General features: G+C 45.7%; 1 protein-coding gene across 1 annotated transcript in view; it reads right to left on the bottom strand.

Moving 5' to 3' along the window:
* cpne2 (copine II) overlaps positions 1 to 24,192 on the bottom strand; it is a 50,690-nt gene that overhangs the window by 5,197 nt on the left and 21,301 nt on the right. The window contains exons 8-15 of the mRNA XM_061244495.1: positions 23,306 to 23,404; positions 20,696 to 20,782; positions 19,840 to 19,899; positions 18,026 to 18,159; positions 17,397 to 17,451; positions 14,527 to 14,578; positions 10,599 to 10,732; positions 130 to 366 (exon numbers count right to left, since the gene is read on the bottom strand). Of these exons, the coding sequence (XP_061100479.1) occupies positions 130 to 366; positions 10,599 to 10,732; positions 14,527 to 14,578; positions 17,397 to 17,451; positions 18,026 to 18,159; positions 19,840 to 19,899; positions 20,696 to 20,782; positions 23,306 to 23,404 (858 nt within the window). The remainder of the gene's footprint in view (positions 1 to 129; positions 367 to 10,598; positions 10,733 to 14,526; positions 14,579 to 17,396; positions 17,452 to 18,025; positions 18,160 to 19,839; positions 19,900 to 20,695; positions 20,783 to 23,305; positions 23,405 to 24,192) is intronic.

Raw genomic sequence — 24,192 nt, 5'->3', positions numbered from 1 at the left:
CCTTGACATGCACGTTTAGACCAGTTTTTAGACCATTTCTAACTGTATCATGATGATTGATGATGATTTCTATCATGATAATATGATAATATTGACTGCAGAGGAGAAAGTAAAGGCACGCGCACTCACGTTGCGGAAGTCCCGGAAGGGGACGAACTGCACGATGTCCCTGGCGGCCTCCTCGCCCGTGTAGGACCGCAGCACGCGGTTGTCCCCATCCAGGAACTCCATGGCAGCAAAGTCGGCGTTGCCCACGCCGATGATGATGATGGACATGGGCAGCTTGGACGCCTGCACCACCGCGTGGCGCGTCTCGTCCATGTCGCTGATCACGCCGTCCGTGATGATGAGGAGGGTGAAGTACTGCTGCAGGGGGGGGGGGAGAGGAGCGCACGGTCAGAACAGACGGAGGAGGGTGGGGAGGGGCACCACAGAGCAAGAGATGGAGGAACAGAGAAATGCAGAAATGTGACAATGGATAAACGAGCATGGGGGTTGACATGGTGACAGAGAAATATGACCATGGGGGGTGTAAAAGAAAAATCTTTCATTCAAATTGTTGAGGAAAGGCCCACTGTGATAAGGGACTCTATTACCTGCAGCATGGAGAGAATTCATAATACACCAGCATGGTGCATTCTCTGTAACAAAGCAGCAAGCGCTCTGATACATGTGTTTATACACTTTGCATATTCTATGCTCTTCTTTTCCGGCTGAATCAGCTCTTAAGCAAAACATCTTTATCATACAGCCGAGCAAAACAAATTTATCTGACACCTGACTTTTAAGCGTTTGCTTAAAAGTCAAACGCTGCAGGGCAGGAGAGAGAAGACGCCAGGAAATAAATCATTTATTTACCAGTTCAAGTTTGCTAAATGAGCAAGAAAAAAAACTGATTTCCCATGATGCCCTTGTGGTTAAGCTGCAGTGTCCTCAGTAATTTCTCATTTAAGGGCACAGCCACAACACTCCACATGAGAGCCTGTAAAACTATCCCCCTTGCCCCCAAACCCTCTGCCTCCCCATAACATATGGGACCCCGTCTCCAAGCAAGCTGAGCCCTGCAGAGCTAGGGCCAAGGAGTGACAATCAGAGAGACAGTTCTCACTGCGTCAAGGAGTGACATTCACATGCACATAGACAGCACTAATCTGGAAAGACATGGTGCAGTTCTCTACAGTTTCCTTTCAATCCGCAGCCAATTTAACCCTTTAGCCAATTAATTATTTAAATGAAGCCCTTAAGTGCTAAGACACACTGGAAACCAGAAGGAAAAGTACAGCCCAACAGGACCGGAGTCTGAATTCCATGGTCTATGTCATACACTCTTGGAAATAAGGGTATGGTGGTGATACATTTTTGCACTTTAAGGAACACATTTCCAAAATGTTCCCTCAAAGGTACAATACTGTTCTTTTGGGTAGAAATAAGTATATTTTACAAACAAAAAAGGTACTTAATTATTAATCTAAAGACAAGGGCTACATGAGTTCTCCATCCAAATCGTCTGCCCCATTTTTATAACGAAAAAGCATTCCAGAACATTCCAAAAAGTAAGACAGCAAACCCTCTTCGGCGGAGGAGGTGGGCACGGACCACCAAGGTGGACGGCCTTCAGGGACACTTCTTTTTCAGGATAAGACCGCAACGTAATGGCGGCTGAGTGGAGTGGTGATGGGTTTCCCTGAAGCGTGATAATCCAGTAACATGTCACTGTGTAGTGGGCGCATTAACCAGACTGGCACGGTCGGGGGGACAAGGCTCATGGGTCCCCTGACCTTGGTTCGCTTGTATGTACATAACGCAAACCAAGCACATAAGCACTTTTGGGATTCTTGTTCAACGTTAAAATGAGGCTACAAGAGTCTAACGTTTCGGTGTATGGCCTTCATCATAGTCGCTGTGTGCTGAAGACAAGCTAATTTAAGAAGAATGCTTTGCAGGCAGAATATTAATGAGTACAAATCGGAAAATCTTAACTAAAAGACATTTGACTTAAAAAAAAAAAAAAAAGTATTTCAGCGCTTTGGTAAAAAACGGGCATAGAACAAAAAAATTCAGTAACTTAATTCAGGAAAAATTCACAGTCAGTGTTTTTAGTTAAGATGAAGTAGGCCTTTGGTAATGCTATATAGTTACTGTATGTACAGTAGTGTGCAAAAATGTTGGCACCCCGGTCAAAAAGCCTTTTACGATAAATGTTTAAGTGAACAGAAGCAAACCTGACCTCTAAATGCTACAACATTAAACATGACACATTTCTTCACATTTTAAAGCAAGATTACTTTTTTTTTTTTTTTTTTACAGTTTCTAAATAACCAAAAAAGTAAAAAGGCCCTGTGCAAAAGTTTGGGAACCCTATTAGTTAGTACTTTGTAACTCCTCCTTGGGCAACTATAACAGCTTGCAAATGATTCCTGTACCAGCTAAGAGTCTTTCAATTCTCGCTTCTGGAATTTTTCCCCATTCTTCCTGGCAGAACACCTATAGCCCGGAAATATCTTTTGGCCTCCTTGCATGTACGGCATGTTTGAGATCTCTCCACAGATTTTCAATAATATTCAAGTCTGGGGACTGTGATAGCCATTCCAAAACCTTCATCCATCTTTCTTGGAGGTACTTCATACCTGGTTGATTTCAAGGTATCCTTTGGATCATTTTCTTGCTTGAATACCAAAACTCTCTTCAACTTCAATGTCTGGACTGATCTTTGAACATTAGCCTCTAGGATTTCTTGATATTTGGTGGAATCCATTCTTCCTTCCACTCGCACAATATTTCCTGTGCCCCCAGCTGCCACACAACCCCAAAGCATAATGGATCCACCTGCATGCTTCACAGCAAGGTGTTCTTCTCTACAAAGGCTTTATTCTCCAAACATAACTTCGTAAGTGGTGGCCAAAAATGTCAATTTTGCTTTCGTCAGTCCAAAGTGCATTGTTCCAAAAGGCTTCAGGCTTCTAAATGTTTCATTATGCATACTTCAGATGCTAAATTTTGTGTTGAGGTCGTTCTTTCAGGCAACTCTGCTGTGTAGGTCTTTGTTGTTTAAATGATGTTGTAGTGTTTTACTGTAAATAGCTAGACCTATGTTTGCTACACTTTTTTGCAGCTCTTTTGCAGTGGTGTGGGTTCTTCCGAGAATTTCTCACCAGGTCTCAGGGCATTCTATCAGAAATCTTTCTTGGTCTTTCAGACCTTGCCTTAACTTCAACTGTTCCATTTATCTTCCATTTTCAAATGTTTCTGACAATGGAAGTAGGTAGTTTGAAACATGTAGAAAGTTTTTGTAGCCTATTCCTTCTAGGTGGAAATTAACCATCTTCATTCTGAAATCCTTGGACAACTGTTTAGAGGAACCCATCCTTGTAAACACCAGGCAGAACAGCCACTGCAGTTGGAGGCATGGAGTTCAGAATAAATAGTTCAGCCCTTGAATTATACTCACCTGAGTCACTGAAGCCCTAACAAGTAAATCACCTCGGCTATCTTTTTAAAAAGTAACAAAGAATAATCCAAAAGTGTTGCCTAACTTTTGCACAGGGCCCTTTTGCTTTAAAAAAATAAATAATAATTTATAAACAGTAAAAAATGAAAATAAGGAGCAATCTTGCTTTAAAAGGCAGAATGGTACAGAGTTAAACATGAGACCTTTTAGAGTTCAGGTTTGCTTTCGATCACAAACAGATTCATTGTAACACACATTTATACCATGGGTGGCCAAATTTAGGAACCCAACTGTATACAGGCTTGCCATCAGCATACATCACCATTGGCAACACACCAAAACGTTGTTATAATTATTTTTTTAGAATGGATGAGCATGGCTCTTTCTTCAAAGTATTTAGTGATATCTTTAGAGCCACACACCTGTTTTCTTCCCCTGCCAAGGAAGTTATGTAATGATGTCCGTTCGTCCAGCCATTTGTCCATCTGACATATTTGGAAAAGTAATTGTGGGACTGCCATAAAACTTACTGTGCACATTGATGTTCCCCAGAGGACGAAACCTATTAATATTGGTGACCCCATGAACTTTCCTCTAGTGCCATCATCAAGCCCAAATTCTAATTTGTGATCAACATGTCTTAAAAAGTAATTGCCGAATTGGCAAGAAATTTGATGTGCGCATTCAAGAGGAAGAAACCTCTACATTTTGGTGACCCCATGACCTTCCTGTAGTGCATATTGGCCTGGTAGTGCTAGGTAGAGAGAGGTAGAGAAAGAGTGGGGGGGGGGGGGATTGGGCATCTGGAGGAAGTGATTAGAAAAGGGGAGGATCAAGTGTCCTTTTTTTTTGTTTCTCCCTCTGTTGCTCTTTTTAGTTATTCCAAAATTGCTTTAATTGAATTGAGCTGCAGAGACAGTGAAACAGAGGGAGCAGAGAGAGAACAGATGGAACGAGAGTAGAGGAGAGCGCAGAGGAAAAGGCAAAGGGAAAGACGAGAGAGCCAGAGAGAACAGCAAAGCCAGAATGCGGAGAAGGAGCTGTGCTGTCATACCCCCTCCCCATGGACAGCTGGTCAACGCTGATTTTAACATGGAGAATATGCTCAGGCCCGCATGGTTTGTTGAACTGAACATCCGTAAGCCCTGCCCCATCGTCGCCTGAGCGCCCTCAGCGAAGTCATGTGACCCGCAGTGAGCTTTCACAACACCAAGGAATGGCCACAACATGCCAGTTGGTGACTAACTGGTTTGAACCAATCACGGTGTGTTGCTGTGGAGAGCCAGGCCTCATGATTTGCCTGCTCAAACAAAGACAGTGACTGACAGCCCACAGTTGCTCCACCTATTATGCAGCCCACAAAACTCTTGCAAGTAAATTATTTTCGCATTCGATCCTGCTTCCTGAATGGTGCATTAAGGAGTGAACAGTAAACTGACAAGAGCTGACCGCAGCAAAGCTGTCCTGACTCAGCAGTTCATGCCCGAGGACGGCACGCCTCACCCCCCTCCATGAGAGAGAGAAACCAGTCACATTGGTACAGTACTACTCTCCTGCTTGCTGGCCAGGCCTCTGGGTTACTCTGACATGGGCCCAGAGTGTGCGCTGACTGGGAGCTTGTGCAGGGCTCTCCACATGCAGGTACTGTAGTGACTAGGCTAATGACACTAGAACTAGGCAGCTTTTTCCCCCTGCCCACAACTGCTTTTTTTGTACTGTATCAAAACAACTGATTCTGGCGACAAATTACCTTGCAGATTTCCGACCATTGTGATGACTGTGCTCATGAATACTGTGCTTGTGATGACTGTGCTCATGAATACTGTGCTTGGGATGACTGTGCTCATGAATACTGTGCTTGTGCTTGACTCATGATTAATGTGCTCTGCTGTGTAACTTCAGTGACTGCTCATGCTGCTGTTATCGATGACTGCTGTTCTCTGGAACGGGCATTATGCAAGAACAGAACTCTTCCTTTGTTTAGAAAAAAATCTTAAGTTTCTAAGTAAGTTAATACCATGCAACCACCTGAGCAAAAGCACCTCTGCTATGGGCAGAACAATAACAGGCCCAAATCTTACACTCCTGTCGCTGGGGGAAAGGAGTGTGTTCTGACACGAGAATGTTATTCAGGGTCCACCCCACTCCCCAAACTCATTACCAGGAATCAGCACTATTATGGTAATACAAATATAATTATAATCTGTTTCTCTCCCTCATACATAAACACACACACACACACACACAAACACACACACTCAGTTATGTCTCACTGTTGCTTGCATGAAAGCCTAGTCTTTGCCTACTGTACATGACAACACGCCCCCACTCCCCATCACTGATTGGTTGGAGGGGCCACCTGCACTAGCTGGTGTTTGATAGAGGCCCCTCCTTCCCCTGCTGTGCCCTCAGAAGTCCATCTCTTTAATGTACCAACAGGCCTGCTTATTAGTGACTCATTAAGACACCAGGACATGCACAGACAGATAAACACCACACACAGTGACACACACACTCACACACACACCAACAAATATACATACATGCACAGCGACACACACACTCACACACACACACATGCACACACACACATAGACATGTACACACTCACACACACACACACCAACACATACACACACACACACACACACAGCGACACACACACACACACACATGCACAGACACATAGCTGCTCTCCCTCGCTCTCTCACTCAAGCTCTCGACAGATACCAAACCATTGTCATTTCTCAAACGTGACCCAGAGATGCGTTCCGATCCCCGCCCTGGCAGCACAACAGCGAGGTGTGTGGGCACCGCACCAGTCACGACCGTTCCCTCTGGGTGCTGACCTCCACTCCCAGCCCTTCCATACGCTCCCCCCCACCCCCGTGTCAACATCTCATGACATGCAGCGCTTAATTAAAGACCACTAAAGGCCGCTGTGACATCATCGCGCGGGGGCCGCTGCGGTTTTCGGAACAACCTTCCAGGGAAGCGGCCTAGTCCCCCCCTTCCCCTTTCTTAAAGATCACGGAACAGAGCCGCGACTTTCTCCCTCTCCTCCGGGTAACACGGGAAGAGGGAACCAACTGCCTGCGTCTGCAAGCCCCTGACAGGGGGCAATTAAGCACAAAAAAGGCTCTGCGCTGCTTTTCCCAACCTTCAAACGAGGTGCTTAGTAACGGCACGCTATTATCTCCTCCAGTCCCACCAGCGCAGCTCGTCTGGCTGCAGGGACGGGTCTGAGCGCGGCAGCCGGCTGATAGGCCTGCTAAAAAGCCAGAAATGCAGAGGCGAGCCTTTGAAGAGTAGGCTTTTTGTCGGTGTTTTTTCAACATTCTAAGTCACTGTTCCAGAACTCCATTGCTTTCAATTACCAAGACTTACATCATTCAATTACATCAGCTTTAGAACATTATAATCACACATTTGCGATTCTTATACCTCATCTCGAGGTGATGGGTTTTGAATGTAAAGGCCAGTTTCTTATTTCTGCCTGCTCCCTGTTTGGCCTTACAGGTGGCACCTCAGCACCAACTGCAGGAAGGGAGTGGAACAGCATCATGTGCTATGGAGGGCCAAGAGTATGCACGTCCTCATCCCAGCCAATCGCTACACCAGCTGATTTCACTAATTAACACACCTTCAGCCAGAGACAGTTCATTAGTGAAATCAGCTTGGAATGAAGCCCTCCATGGCACACGATTGGGCACCCCTGAGCTATATAAAACGCTCCACTGCAGTTGATGATGATGAACAAGAATCTGAACTGGTTTCACATGGAATTTGTGTTTTTCAGAGTAACTCTTGTTCCTCTCCCCCTATCTCTATCTCTCTGTCTGTTTCTGTTACTCTCTCTCTCGCTCTCTCTCTCTCACCCTGGCTTCTTGCCAGTTTAAGCATACTGGTGCACCTCCGTATGGGGAATGGGTTCCCATGACAACATCCCGGCCCTGTAAACGCACCCTCCCCCTCCCTACTTCCACCAATCCCTTTTCCCGCCCGCCATCCCCCACTGGCTCTCCTGTGATGGCGGGGCCACACAGACCCGCTCTTCCTCCCCCAGGGAAACTGCCAGTCCCCCGGGGTGCGTGGGTTTCCACCTCCGAGTTGGGCAAGGTCATTACCCCCAGAACCCCGCCCCTGCAGTAAAGGAGGTCATCCGAGTCACTAGAGCCCCCTCATCTTCTCGCTGTCAAATCCTTCGCTGAGACACTTCTGTTAATGCCGTGCCCCGGGCTGGGGACCATGTTATGCCTTTGAGCGACATCTCATTAGTGCATAAAAACAAACAGGGGGGAACAAGGAAAAAGAGAGAGAAAGGGAGAGAAAAAGAGGGACCATTTTGTTCGCAGAGCCCTTTTCTCTATAAATAAACCATAATTGGAAGGGAATTTTAATGGCTGCCTTTCTCTGGGCTGATAAAATGAGTGGAAGGGAACGGCGAGCGTCTTTCAAAGCAGCCTCGGTACACTTTGAACTCGTAACACGCCGGCCCATTCTTGCTCTTTCACACGGTACAATTAGGCCCTCCATTTGCACTGCAGTGTCTCTCTGTACAGCCTGATTCTGCCTGTGTCTCTCTGTACAGCCTGTTTCTGCCTATGTCCCTCTGTACAGTCTGATTCTGCCTGTGTATCTATGTGCAGCCTGATTCTGCCTGTCTCTCTGTACAGCCTCTGTTTCTGCCTGTGTCTCTCTGTACAGCTTCTGTTTCTGCCTGTGTCCCTCTGTACAGACTGTTTCTGCCTGTGTCTCTCTGTACAGCTTCTGTTTCTGCCTGTGTCTCTCTGTACAGCCTGTTTCTGCCTGTGTCTATCTGTACAGCTTCTGTTTCTGCCTGTGTCTCTCTGTACAACCTCTGTTTCTGCCTGTGTCTCTCTGTACAGCCTGCCTGTGTGTCACATGCCAACCCCTGGATGCTGGATTTGAGTATGTATGTGTGTGCGTGTATGTGCGTGTGTGCTTGTGTGTGGTGTGTGTGAGTGGGCTCTGTGCAAGCTCTGAGAAAGAACAGTGCAGTGTATCTACAGTATGTGTGTGTGTGTTTGTGTGCATGTGAGTGCGTGTGTGTGTACGTGTTTGCATGCGTGTGCTCATGCGTGTATGGAAGGGGGTGGTCATATGCAAGGGGAATGGCCAAGTGCACAACCACTGAAGAAATGCGAGTCAGAGCACCATGAGTTGAAAGCATGAAAGGGCCAATAACTCATTTTAACCACCTCTCCCTGCACCAGGAAACCAACACAGCACTCCATTGTCACTGGTGTAGAAAAAAGACGAATGGAACACGCTCAAGTAAAGTAGCACGCTTTTTCCATTCTAACATTTTCTATTTTTGCGCTACCTCTTCCGTACCCGCCAAAATCCCAGAAGTGGGTTTCAACTGAGGAGGGGAGGGGGGCTTCTAAGGAAACCTTCTCCATTACTAATATGATGGAACATTTTAATAAGTGCTTCAAAATCTGTCAGCCAACGGCTGAGCTAACAACCTCACGTCTCTGCTTTTCAATCCGTTCAAAAATATGTAAGCCTTCCCTTCTCTCTGTACTGAAGGCTGGGGATCGACTCATATTATGCAAAACCACCGAGCTAGTCACCGACTGAGGGATTACAAGCCTGCTGTTGGTATATTTTCAGGAAGATGGTGTTTTTTTAACAACCTGGGAACAAGCTTTAAAGTTTACAAGCACAACAGCAGGTGTCAGAAAAATTGTAATGCAAACTACTCTTCACTCTCTGCTGTATTAGAAAGCTGGTCGAAAGACCAGAACTGTACCAGAGCCAGAGTCAGTTTTTTTTTGTGGTAGCAGTGATCACGTAGCAAATACTAATATCCTGTTCCAAATGAGCACATATACTTCCTTTCCTGTCAGGTCAGATTAAGGAAATACCTGCAATGTGAAAGGACAGCGGTCACTCGTTTAATAGCACACATGGTCTCCCTTTCCAATTGCCTTCTACCTCTGTCAGATATGGACAGGATTGCCGTCTGTCTGAAAGCCATTTCCGATACTCCCGTAAGAATGGCATAGAGTGCGTCACAATCAGCTTACCGTCTCTATGTAGAATGCGGAGCGCTAGTTGCTATGGTAACCGGAATAAACAGTTCATCCCCTGGGGGGAGTCATGCTCCGAGTGTGAACGCCGGTCAGATAAGATATTATCACTTGTCTCAAAGGAGACCCAGGAAACCGAGCCATAGGCTAGCTGATGTAGCATCACATCCGCCATTCCCAGTGTGAAAAGATCAGAACTTCGAGCCTCAAAAGATTTAAGTGTGCCTATCTTCATTCCTGGTTCTGGAGAGCTGCAGGGTGTACTGGTTTCTGATGTTACTCAGCACTTGATTGATCAATTGAAGCAGTCCCATTACACAGTTAACTCACCTCATCTGGTGTCTTGGGTCTGAACTGGTTGCTGATATTAAGGTGAAAAATGACCCAGCAGACCCTGTGGCTCTCCAAGACCAGGAATGAAGATCACTGTTAGAGTGGGTCAGAGGGAACTGGCAAGTTCTTCCCTTCAGGAGTACTTAATGCTTCAAGACTTAATGGGGCTGAAATGATGCCCTGGCAATCGTAACTGATGTCACAGCAGGTGCCCGCAAAAGCTCTGATGCAACCCAGTGCATGCAGCCTCAAGGCCATGTCAGCACAGTTTTAAGATGGAGCGGATGGTATTACGACGGAAAATCAAGGTTCAGAAAGTAACAACCCTCCCCAGTATCTTATTCCAATCACCTGGATTTGCTAATTAGCACAATTCTACAGCCAGGAGGTGGAACTAATGAGTAAAATCAGCTGGCGTTCATGGGGGTCACTTTCTGACCTCTGGACTTTTCATCTCTGCCCAAGGCTCGGTTGCATGGGGGTTTGAGCACGTGGTAAGCTGCGAAGCATATTCCGAAAAATGTTTGGTGTAACATAGCTATGCAAAAACAGCTGTTTCAAAAATCAAGGTTTTGAAACAGCTGGTAGCTGGTTGACCAGTTCAGACCAGCTCCATGCTGAAAATGGTTTGACCAGCTGAAGCAATGTTTCTGGTAACGGGTCATTTCAAGCTGGTCATAGCTACATTTTACACCAGGGTTTTCACCCGCTCCCCTTGATGCAGCCCTGCTCAGTCCCCCCCCCACCCCCTCACTTACAGCAGCAGTTGGCTGTTGGACGGCCTGTGAGGCGAACCGGGCCACGTGGTTGATGATGGGGGAGAAGTTGGTGGGGCCGTAGAAGCGGATGTGCGGCAGACAGGAGGAGTAGGCCTCGACAATCCCCTCCACACCTGTCACCAATTGGAAACATAAAACAGGAAATGCATGACTTCACCATGGAAACATACACATAAAAAAAACTCAAGCTAGCTTTTGAAACAGCTGGTAGGACCACTTCAGACCAGCTCCGTACTCAACATGGTTTGAGCAGCTCAAGCTAGGTTGTGAAACAACTAGTAGCTGGTCATTTCAAGCTGGTCAAAGCTGGATTTTACACCACGGCCATGAAGCACAGGGTTGAATTTTGAGTTGAATATGCTGGTCTCTGAGAGGCAGAAAGCAGCAGAATGCCCAAACATCGCTTTACTCTGCACTGCAGAGACTTATGCTGAACTGGGCACAACTCTGTGCTTCCAGTATAATTAAACTACAGTATATCGGTAAGGCTCTGTTCCAGGAATCAGGAACGCTGCTACTAAATAAGCACCTGGCCCTTGCATTAACTATAGTATCCATGTGTTATTCTGGGACCGTCATCTAAAAGAAACTGGCATGCTGCTTTGAGCTGCATTGCCAAGTGCTTGGTGTTACATTCTCAAATCCAAGTTTTTGAACGCAAATGAAACCTTGAAAACCACAAACGGCACATTATTGATGACTGATGAGAAAGATTCTCAAGAAAATTTGGAGGGAAGGCAGCATAATACCTTGAGACAGGAGTTTTCTTGTTCTACTGATGCTTTACCAGATTGACCATTTCTGGCACAACCACAACAAATGTAACAATGAGTTCATGTTATCATTATGAGGTTAGCTAGGGTTTTCATAATTCTCACCCAAGATGTATTACTAGCTTTTGAAAAATAATAATTGTGCTTTGTGTTTACTCTGTTTACCTTTGTTGAATATTCCATTTTGTCTTAAGATCTGAAACCATTCAGCAAGACAAATATATGCAGTAATGGAGGAAACTTTTTCTAGAAAATAACATCAGCCAACTTGCTAACTTAAATTAATGCGTGGTAGCTTGCTAGATAAATTACCTTCAGTAGACGCTTCATCAATGTGGAAATTTGATAAATTTAACTAAGCTGGACCCCAAAAACATATTTTGAGTTTTATAAACTAATCGAAAGAGGAGAATGTAATTTTTCTAACAAGTTATCTCTCTACTCCAGATATCAAGGAAGTTATGTCCTGTTTCATTTTGAGTGTCACCAAACCATGTTTTTGAGAAAAACGGCTTCAAAGTTTCATTGCATGCGTTATGTGAGGCTGGGAGACTACAGACATTGCAGCTAACAAAACTCTGGAGCTATAACTTATCATCTTATAAAAAACCCGTTAAAACTGTATTTTTACTCTGAACATTTACTCTTCACATTAAGACATACAGACCATGAAAGCAAATCAACATGTAGCCACGAACGCAGCTGATGTGACTGGTGCACGGTGACAAGCTGGCTGGACGAGCTGGTTTGTGCCTTGCATGGCAGCCAACTGCCGTTGGGTGTGTGAGTCTGTGTATGAATGGGTGAATGAGAACCACTAATTGTACAGCGCTGTGAATAAAAGCGCTATTTAATGCCAAACCATTTTCCATTTGGCCTCCAAACAATGCACAACTCCGGTGTTACTCTCACTTTGACATCTGGCATTTAAAAGCTTAAAAACTATATTTTTACTCTGAATTTGGCATGAAGACATGCAGATGAAAGCCAAGGTATTGTTCTACAAAATGAAGATGAAAGCATAAAACAGCCAAAAATTAAAATACATAAACATTGATTTCTATTAAATTGGTCATCGCAACTTAGGACTTTTGAAGTATGATAAAGAAATGATCAGAAATGAGCTCTCTAAAACTAAAGGTTTTACCACCAGACCCCCACCGTAATTATTGAACGTGTAGAGCCGTGCATACTGTGCATTCTAAAAACACTTTAGTAAAGAGGATGTGGTGTAGGTGAAGTGCCAAACAGACCACTGTGCATCACCAACTGAAAATAACACAACACAAAATCTAGATCTTTCCATTTTCAGGTCCTTTCACTCGTTACAGTTATTTAGCTGACGCTTTTATCCAAAGCGACTTACAGTTGATTTCACTAAGCAGAGGATAATCACCCCTGGACGAATGCGGGGTTAAGGACCTTGCTAATGAGCCTAACAGCTCTGCAGAGATTATTGTGACTAAACCGGGGATTGAACCACCAACCTTCCGGGTCCCAGTCATGTACCTCAGCCACCATGCTGCAGACTGCCCTACTCTTGTCTACTATACTGTACTGAGTAGGGACAGGGATTCACAGCTCCCTTAGAGGGTCTGGAGAGCATATGCTGTCTTTTATTCCAACCAGTTACTCTGGCTTCAGTTTCCAAACAGCTGCACACACTAATAAAAATGGTGGTTCACTTCAATACTGGACCACAACAAATTGGTCTCACAGATAGCTCACTGTACGTGTGCTATCTGCGGCTGTAGCTCACAACAAATCAAACGACTGAAATCAAATAAATAACGTAATTAAGTGCAGGATTTAACAGGAAAGCCCATGACGGACAGACCCTTGACCCGCGCCCCTGGAGCAGGGAGCAGCGCGTGTTTCTTCCGCCCGTGTGCTAACCGAAACGCCGGCGCGGCCCGCCTAGCGAGCCGCCGTCGGAACCGATGGCGCGCTTAACTGTGCCGAGCGAGCCCCAATTATGCAGCGTGACTCAACGCGGCGAGCGCTTAAAATCTTAAAAAGGGATTAAACTTGGACAGCAGGAGCTATTTAAAACCCCTTTCTGTCAACAGACGCCGAGTGCAGAGGAGTTAAAAAGTGAATTTTCACCCCGGCGGTAGAAGAGTGCCGCTCCGCGCGGGGAGTTATTAAAGGTGCGGGAGAGCCTGCCAGGATTCGCGGTGAACTCCGAGACCCGGAGATCTCTCCAGATTGGAAGTTGACACGGAGCGAGAATGGTTAGATTGCTGTAATACGATGAGCCATTTTTTGGCTGAACGGACTGCTGTGGCCCATAGTACACCTCACTCCTTCTGCTTATTATATTTAAGGCAACGTCCTCCTCGGTTTGGAAAGGGCAGTTTCTGTACACTGCCAGCACCTGTGCAAATACCACTGCATCTCAATACACTCATAGCCTCTTCATTATTTCTCTATTATTTTTATTTTGCCACACTTGGCCAGAGCGGTCATCCATGGATTAAATGTTTACATGCTGTGCTGTATCGGACAGTGAAACATTTTTTGTTGCTTTGGCTCTGTACGCCAGCACATTGGATTTAAATTGACATGTAAGCCATGGCTATGAGGATCATGTGCAGATGGCCAGCTTTAATTGGCTTGTATTTACATCCATATTGGGTGAATCATGTAGGAATTGCAGCCGTTTTTATAAATACCCCCTCTCATTTTGGGGGACCAAAAATAATTTGACTAATTAAATAACATACTATCCATTTATGCAGTTGGATATTTGCTGAAGGAATTCAAGCAAAGTACCTACTGAAAAGAGCATGACAGTAGTGTCTCACATGAAGCCCTGCAAACTCCTGTCATTTATCCTTCCTCCTTATGTACTGCATGGACTATTCCTGTGTACTATTTATGGACTATTTCCTGACTATTTACGGACTTCTTATGGACTATTTACAGGTCTGCGGCTGTCAGGACACCTCCCACTGTAGACAGAATAATAATAACTGCATGTTTAAATACATTGTTCGCGTACGTACCTCTTGTTCACTGGTTTATAAATGTTTTTTTTGCAGCATTTAAAAAAATAACTTGCCCCTCCACGAAGGAGTAGCTGAATATGATTTACTACTATTTATAAACCTTTGTCAAACTCACGCACTCACCTGAGCAGAAGGGGTTGGTGGGGTTGAAGTTGATGGCGAATTCGTGCGACACCTGCGGAGGCAGAACAAAGCAGAGCGCCGATGACGGCTGTTAGGGCGCAGGGAACCGGGAGAGGTTGCCGTGGCGACGGCGGGAACGCTTGCGACTCGGTCCGCGTCCGCTCCGAGGCTCGGCAGACGACGCCGCGCGGAGGCAAGGACACGGGACCACACCGCCAGACAAAGACCCGCGTCTGATATTCTGACATCGACAAAATAGCGTGTTCCCATTCCCGTCACTGACAGCCCGTCATCGCTGGGGCCAATTTCAGAGCAATTAACTGCGAGCATCTGACAACGCTGTGGTTAATTATGCTGCAGGTGGCAATAACAATTTCACACAATAGGAGGAAACCATAGTGTTGTCATTTAACAGTTGGACCAAATCAATGCCACTTAAAGAGAGTTTAAAAAAAGCTCTTTTTTGCAGCCACATGGTTGCAGTCACTTTCTGTGGGGGGCTCAAAAAACATTGGTGTCTGTACATTCACCTCAGTCCTGTTTCTCCCTCTTTCCCCCTCCTCTCTTCCATTTCTCCTCTCTCTTTCCCCCTCCTCTCTTCCATTTCCCCTCCCTCTTCCCCCCTCCTCTCTTTCCTTACCCTCCCTTTTACCCCCTCCTATATTCTCTATCCCCTCCCTGTCTCTCTGGTGTGCTCTCCATTTCCTCTGGGAAACAGGCTTTTTATTTTCAGTATTAAAATAAATATTCTTGCTCCCCATGTTGCATGTCAATGTCTGGTACATTTTTAGTGGCCAGAGTCTGGTTAAAACTCTCAGAAGCTCATCCCTTTCTCCCTGCTCACTCTCAGCCCACCCCATCTTTCTCTTCCCTCTCTCCGCTCCTCTCCTCCCTCCGCCCCGCTCCTCTTCACTTTCATGCGCTTGTCCTCGTACAAAACTTGACACAGAGCAACATGTTCCTCCGTCGAACGCTGAACCTCCCCTCTGTTCCTTTTCTTCCTCCTCACCTCCTTCTCTTCTCTCGTTTCTCCTCGACGTGCTGCCATGGCAACCCAACGGAGACAATGAACCCATTGCATAATCATGGAAATATGGATAAATTCACAGCGTTTTTTCTCTCTCTCCTCTACTTTCTATCTGCCCTCCCCCTCTCTCCCACCCTCTTCCTCTCCCTCCCTCCATCATCTCCCCACCCCGACTCCCGACCACTGCGTTCCCGTGTGCGTAATGTGACAGAGTGTACACACGACCGTGGGCCATAGAGTACACCGACATCAAAGATGGTGTCCTCGGGGCGCTAGCGTGGAGCGATTAGCCGATTTGTGATGTGGACGCGTAGCCTGAAGGACACTGGTTCAAATCACAGTGTGCGGCTCCCGCTACCCGCTGGGATCTGTGCCAGCGGGGGAAACGTGCTCGCTCGGGGAGAAAAAGGCACCGCCTTGCTTTTTCCACTACCCTTTCCACTCTCGTTCGATGCTGCAAGTCAATACAGTGCCTCCTAGAACACTGCAGCAATTCAGTGTTTCACAGCACACAAAAACTACAAAACGTTCATGTTCTCAGACTATAACTGTGTTATAACACAATGTTAAAGTAGTATCAATGTGCTCGAGTGTAGTTTTTACAGAGGTAGAACATCCCAGGGTCAGAAAAAGCCCTCCCATATGTTTCTTCCACCCGTGAATTTTATTCATTCAACTCTGAATTCGTACAACCTTCTGGTGGAGGAATTGTGCTAATTAGCAAATCCAAATGAGCAAACTGTGACAGCAAAATATTGGGGAGGACTTTCTGACCCTGAATTCTCCAGAACTTAATATTAATTAGCAGTATGGTACATACTACTGTAAAATGAAGAGCGTGCCATTATAATTGCATTATATAGTGCAGTCCCTATTTGGACAGTGTTACAATTTCTGTTCTTTTGGCTTTGTACTCCAGCACATTGGATTTGAAATGAAACTATGAATACGAGTTAAAGTGGTTAAAGTGCAGACTATCACCTTTAAATTGAGAAATTGTAGAAATCACATCCCTTTTTATATATAGTCCCCCCATTCTAGGGACCAAAAATAATTGAACAGTTGGCTTCTCAGCTGTTTTTGATTAGTCAGATGTATTCAATCACTTCTCTCGTGCAGGGATAAAAAAATATCTTTCAGTATCTAGTCTTGATTTTAGGCTTTTGATTGCCTTTGTTATTGCTGTTTGTCAACATGAGGCCCAGAGTATGACCAATGGCAGTCAAAGAAGCCATTCTGAGGCTGAAAAATGAGAAGGAAATAATCGAAGACATAGGCCAAACAATATGCTCACCGAAACAAACGGTTTGGAACATCATTAAGCAATGGTATATGTTTGGGATCATTACCTTGCTATGGGATGAATCAAGGTCCAATCAGTTTAAATATGCCTGACTGATCAGAAACAGCTGAGAAGCCAAATGTCCAATTACTTCCAGTCCTCTAAAATGGGAGGGACTATGTATAAAAAGGGATATAATTCCTACACGGATCTCCCAATATGGATGTAAGTACCCTCAAATTAAAGGTGACAGTCTGCACTTTAACCTCATAGTCTGCACTGCACTGTATTAGCGCAAGGGTCTGCAAGCCTGCTCTATATGTTCTGGTAATAGTACTGTACTTTGCACAACATTCATAATAATAATTATTGCTCTTTTCTGTCATGGTTACAGTAGTTCTGCATACAGGTTTCATTAGTTCCACATGGAACCCATATCATCCCTGCCTCGTAGCAGGGAGGTCATGAAAACCAGTGACTCACTTTCTGAGCAGCACGTCCCGCAGACACTCATTTCCTGCTTATTACCCATTTCCCGCTCATGATGTAGAACATATTTACCTTCCAGTCAGGAGGGAGCTGTGCACCAAACCCCAGGGCAGGAAACATCTTATCACTGAGGAAGAGAACAGATCAGGAGAGGGGTGGGGGCGAGTGAGAGAAAAGAGAGAAAAAGAGAGAAATAGGATATAGGTCAACAACAAGAGACCTGAAAAGAACAAAATGTCCAAAATCTAGCACTCAGTAATGCCAAAAACAGGGTGAAGCAAGAGCTGTGTTAAAGTATAAATGGTGTACAGTGGAACTGAGTACAGTGACAAAGCATATAACTTCCAAATTTGTGGGCATCCATAATGTGCCTTTGGCATGGAGCTGGGGAATGCAGCTACAGTGTAGCTGTGTGTAGATGTGCATTACAATCACAAGGTATCCAGATTTAATTTAATTTTAACTTTTATTTTACCAGGCATAAAAACATTCGCAATTTCCAAAAGAACCTGTTTCAGATGCCGAGTTGTGTCGCTGCGGATTGTAATCTTAGTGTATCCAGATGCTGTAGCTGTGGATTATACTGTAAAATCAGTGTATCCAGATTATGTAGCTGTGGATTATACTATCAGTGTATCCAGATTGTGTAGTTGTGAATTATAATATCAGTGTATCCAGATTATGTAGCTGTGGGCACTCACCTGTCGTAGTCCTGGATGATCTGGCCCACTGCCCAGATGGCAGACAGGTACTCGTTGGTGCCCATGGGGTTGATGTAGTGCAGGGAGGAAGGCTCTCTCGGGTTCCCATTGGAGGCTGTGAAGTCGATGCCCACCTGAGATTCACACAGAGATGAGACGAATGTAGGGCAAACAGAAACACACATACACACACTCGCAAACACACACACTCACAAACCCAAGACTGAGTTCAAAAATGCATGAACTGACCCTTTGGCACAAAGATGTACCATGCCATTCTTGCATCCCCAAGAGAACACATAGTGTTACTCCACACTGCTGCTCTGATCACTGCTCCACACTGCTGCTCTGACCACTGCTCCACACTGCTGCTCAGACCACTGCTCCACACACTGCTGCTCTGACCACTGCTCCACACTGCTGCTCTGACGACTACTCTACACTGCTGCTCTGACCACTGCTCCACACTGCTGCTCAGACCACTGCTCCACACACTGCTGCTCTGGCGGCTGCTCAACACTGCTGCGCTGATCACTGCTCCACACTGCTGCTCTGACCACTGCTCCACACTGCTGCGCTGATCACTGCTCCACACTGCTGCTCTGACGACTACTCCACACTGCTGCTCTGACCACTGCTCCACACTGCTGCTCTGACCACTGCTCCACACTGCTGTTCCGATCACTTCTCTACCCTGCTGCTCTGATCACTGCTTCATACTACTCCACACTGCTGCTCTTACCACTGGTGATGGGGCAGATTTCTGCCTTAAAAAGGCTCTATTTACAGACTCAGCATTACATGAGAGGGACATGCAATGCATGCTACTGTGTACTTAACTAAAATGGACAGTAATTGAGAGAGGTCAGATGAGAATGATCAGACTGGTTCAAGCTGAAAGGAAGGCGACAGTAACTCAAATAACTGAGCACTACAACAGTGGTATGTAGAAGAGCATCTCAACATATCAAATCTTGAAGTGGATGGGCAACAGCAGCTGAAGACCAATAAGTCTAAATAAGTCTAATAAATATCTAATAAAGGGGTCAATGAGTAGACTAGGCTTCTCCTACCTGTTAGCATGCAGCTACAGAACACCAGAATGACCTCTAACAGGAGCCGTATGGACTAGGAACGTTCTCACAAGTGAGGTTTTGTACTTTTTTTCCAGCATCACCAAGGTCTCTCGCTGTGATTTGTGTTTGAATGCTCTTTCTCTCTCGCTCCCTCCTCTTCAGACATACAGACCGCATCTACACAGGCTACGGTAACTATAGCAACCTCACCTTCTCTCTCTCAATCTGCGTCTTTCCGACAATCACGTAAGTACAAGAAAAAAAAAAATCTCCCGAGTTATATATAGATCCTGTTCGCCAGGACAATGCCGTGTTTCATAACTGGAGAAAATGAGCAAATATGACCATAAAAAACAGCACCACGTAATTGGAGCAGCAGGGAGTGAGCAAGCGTAATGCTGGAGAAGCTTTCGAGCGTTGTTCGAGGGGAACAAAAGAGCTTGCTCCGAACCGATGTAAACAGAAGGGGTCAAAAACAAACACACGTCTTGCATCGCATTTGGATGATGTCACCTCCCTGGCCTACGCCGTCATGTTCAATCACGTTCACTTTGTGTGACGGAGCCACTGGCAGAAATGTTGGTGCGTGGCTACGCGTGTGCACAAATGTGCGCTAACACACGCGTGTGGGCATACTGATGTCGCTGAAGCAAAGGGGCGTAAGGGGTCATGGTGAGGGCCAGATTTCAAAGTTCACAGGAGAGGCAGGGGAGGTGGGAGGGCTGGGTTCATACTTACTGTAAACATGAGCTGACATCCGCCCAGAATGTAGTCCAGGAAGGAGTAGTCTCTCGCAATCTGAGGAGATAAGACCAGCTATCACATACCTGCTCCAAGATTTAAAGACAAATGCGCAGTCAAAAACCGTCCTCCTTCCATTAATACAACTTGCGATGGCTTTGGTCTGTCTGGGGTGTGGCAAACCGACTGTAAAATCCAGCAATGCCAGCTTGAAAATTGAGCTGCTCATGCTCATAAGCTGGTCTAGCTGGGTATGAGCTGGTTAACCAGCATGGCAAAGCAGGTCAAAAATCTGGTCTAGCTGGATATGAGCTGGTCAACCTTGCTGGTAGCTTGTGTGTGCTGCTTCAAAATACATCCTGTGTTTGTCAAACCATGTCAGGTTGAACTGGTCAAACAGCTACCAGCTGTTTCATAAGTCAGCTTGAGCTGCTCTTTACGCCAGGGAATCACATTTTTGGCGCCAGGAGCCAGGCTTTGAAGCAGCCCTGCAAAATATATGACCGCTTTGCAATTACTCAGCGAACGCTGTCGACCCAGGTGAGTAAGAAACAATATGAGAGCCGCAGGCGATTCTCCCCTCTAACATTACTGCTATGATAGATGGGAATTTAAGGTTATTACTTTAATCCGGCGGCAAAAGGAAATTGAATTTGCTCGCAGCAGAGCTACAATTACAAGCGTTTAGTCCGTAATAACATAAAAAGAATCAATTAATAGACAAATGTGTCACGCATTTCTAATACACTTAGCGCAGGTTTGCTCAGCGCTCATTTCCTCTCCTATTAGCATAGCGAAACGCCTAATGAGCCAATGAGGAGAGATAACGGCCCGCTGACGTACAAGCCATTACCTTGCATGACTTCAGAATAATAATCCCAGAGTTTTTGTAGCTCTTCTTCTTCCTCTGCTTCTTGGGATTGATGCATTCAAATTCCACCTGGGGGGATTGAACAATGAGTGTTACCACGGAAACGCACAAGACATATTAAGAGGCTTCTCAAGATATTCCAAGGGCCAGGCTGATCCTGCTAATGCACTGTTATAGCGTGCGGATGGGTCCAAAGGTCTGGTGTGAAATCCAGGCTGTGGCGGTCCCGCAGGGTGATGCGTAATTGGCCTTGGCGTTTTCTAGGGAGGGCGGGGGGATTCAGCTGGCTGGTGTGACCACATCTCATCGCTCATCAGAGGAGAGCGTATGCTTGTGTGCCAACTGATTATAGAAGCTGCAGTGCTGAGCTAGTCAGTGCAACTGGCCATTCTGAATTTGGAGGAAATACATTTGGAAAAGAGTATAAAAAAAGCACAACTGATTAATGCATTTAGGCTTAGCCAGGAATGGCGCTACATCAGAACAATCTAAAGGACTGGGACCAACTTGGAGATAACATTTTTAACATAAAAACAAAACGATACAACAACAAAAAATCACTTCAATGAAGGTGTTAAAGAACTTCAATTTGGGTTTTGAAGGAACAGCCTACAGCCTAATAGCTAAGGTGCTTGCTTGGGACTTGGAAGGTTGGTGGGTGAAGCCCCAGTGTATCCACAATAACATCAGTGCAACTGTTTGGCCCTTGAGCAAGGCCCTTAACACAACATTGCTCCAGGGGGGATTTGGTTCCTGCTTAGTTGAATGAATGTAAGTCGCTTTGGATAAACTTGTCAGCTAAATAACTGTAAAGTAATGTAATGTGACAGAAGCTATTTCTCCCCAAACCCTCCACAGCTGGCTTCCCTGCAAAAGCTCAACACAGCCAAAATGTGGTGAACCCACACCGTAATGTGAAAAACATGACCTGGACTGTAAACCTCTAAAATCATTTCAGTGGGAGTGCACTCCATATTCACAAAGAAGAAGACATTTTTAAAGAGCAAAGATATAACAATGTAAGCGCAAGTTCCTGTTCCATCTGAGCAGTCAGCGTTAGAGTCAAAGGGAAGCCGGCTAAGCACACAGACGACGTACACGATGTGAGCGAACGCATCTTTCATTTCGAAATGGTTAACAGAAGTGTGACGGGAGGCTGATTGTGCGGCCAGGCGGGCGAGGGGGGCCTTCTCTTGACAGTAATGCGACGCGAGGACCGCCCAAAACGCCGAGGGGGGAAAAACGTGTGAACACGCTCGTGTTTCCCACATCAACGAGAAAATGTAAAACATTTCCTCACAACAAATGCCGCATTAAAAAAAAACAACCCTGGCACTCTCCCCCCCCCACCCCCAACACTGACCGGCATCTCCGCTGCACTGAAACCCATTCTAAATCCAGTCTTTGTCTTTTATTTAAATGAGTTCATCAGTGTACTTATCTGCGCCTCTGCGACAGGCGGCACAGGATGCCAGAGCAGAAAAAAAAATAGAGAGCTGTGAAGCCACAGTGATTTGCATCTCAAAGAAAACGCTCCGTTTTTCTCTTTCGCCCTCTCTTTCTCTCCCTCTCTCCTGGTCACCAGCCCCCCCCTCTCTCTCAGCTATACATATTCTTGCCTTGCTCAACTGTTACAGAGTGAGGCCTCTTTGCCATAACACCTGTAATACACTGACCATAAAGACAGGGGGCGCACTCCCCTTCAATAGGCAGGGCAGCCTGGACATTTTCGGGATCTTAATCTGGACTCTAGATAATAATTTAGCATACAATACCATATACTACAAGACAACACAATATGGAGAGCGAGGGAGAGCAAACAAAACTATTTTCCAACATGCGCTGTGCAACATTGACCCTATTCATTAGCTTATAACAGAGTAATAAATCTAGAGTAATGAAAAGAGTATAGAACTGGACACCCAATTCAGAGAAAATGTACATGATGTTACATGATACGTTGACAGCATTACATTGGGCGAGATATACAAGGCTGTATATAGGGACCAGCAAGGTGAGGAAGATAGCTGCTGACTAAATGGACTGATTTTTGGTCAAATGAGAATTTCCTTGTGTATAGTCTGTATCTTGGGACACCAAAATTGGCCTGACCTGGCTGACCCATTCCTGGGGAATTGCTCAGCAAGAGGACTCGACTCAGGGGGGTGTAAACTAAGCGGCTACGCTCTGTCGCTTAGCAACACTCCGCGACAACATTTTCTGAGAAAACCAAACACATTCAGCCCTGCTAAAATCACAAGTGTGATTACAGTGAAACCGACTGGGCAGGGTGGACTTTATCACCAGCCACTGCGGAAGACACGGGCTTGTGGACAGAGGGAGATGGTGAAACTGTGTACAATGGGCCTTCTGTGCAAACACTGGCAGCTCACAGGCGACGAGGCCTTAATCCCTGTGGCTGCGCTGCATAGACAGCCCCAGTCTGTCAGCTCTCCACTAACACAGTTTGACTAGACCCCACACAGTATTGAGCAGAAGAGTGCTCTATCCCAGCGCACTGGCCCCACAGTAGCTGGTGACAGAGTAGCTGGCCCTCCCCCCGCGGCAGTCAGTGGTAGAGTCCACTCTCACCTCCAGGGAGCTCTGGGCTTCACTCATTTTTGTCACATTGGTCTGGAACTCCCCGATGAAGTCGTGGCCTCCGTCATTGTCGTAGTCATAGCACAGCACCTACGAGAGAGAAAAGCAAGAGAGCAAGAGAGGGATGTCACTCTGTAATCCCAGCGCCATCCAAGCAAACCACAAAAACTACTCAAATAAACACCCCTCTACAGCGGACACTGGACATATTAGTCTATCGTGGTAAATGGACTGCAAATTTTATCCTGCTTTTCTCTTGTTCACCCATTCACACACTCACAAACACTGACACACCATCGGCAAAAGACCAGCTCGACAGGGGGTTAGGTGTCTTGCTTTGCAGCCACCCTTACCCTAGAATGTCTTAAGCAGCTTATTTTCCTTTTTTATGGGTTATCTATTTATTTGGCTAGTTATCTAAAGCTCTTCAGGTTAAGCACCTTGTTCAAGGGTACAACAGAATGGCTTACTAGGGAATATAACCTGTACACTGAGTTACTAACCCAGTTCCCTAACAGCTATACAAAAGCAAAATACAATTTATAGACAATGTGGAACCAAAGGTGTGGCTCCACCGAGCTGCAGCAAGCAGCGTAACTGATCCCAGCACAGAGGTTTCATCATGAGAGGAACTGTACAACTGTAGAATTTTTCACGGTCACTGCCCACAATCACTCGTTCTTGGAAACGTTCAACTTTGGCTAATAAAAGGTTAGGAATAACAAAAGCAACCATTATAAAGACAGCTGAATCACCTGATCGACAAGACGCTGATCAGTCAGGCAAAACATGTAAAAGAGGAAGTGAAAACTTCCTGAAGTGTATTCCTGGCCGGTGTTAGACAAAGGGTGACCGGACTGGAGAGGAAGTCACAACAT

Source organism: Conger conger, chromosome 6, assembly GCF_963514075.1.
Source record: "Conger conger chromosome 6, fConCon1.1, whole genome shotgun sequence".
Taxonomy (NCBI): domain Eukaryota; kingdom Metazoa; phylum Chordata; class Actinopteri; order Anguilliformes; family Congridae; genus Conger; species Conger conger.
The sequence above is the reverse complement of the archived record's forward strand: the minus strand, read 5'-3'. Positions and strand labels throughout refer to the sequence as shown.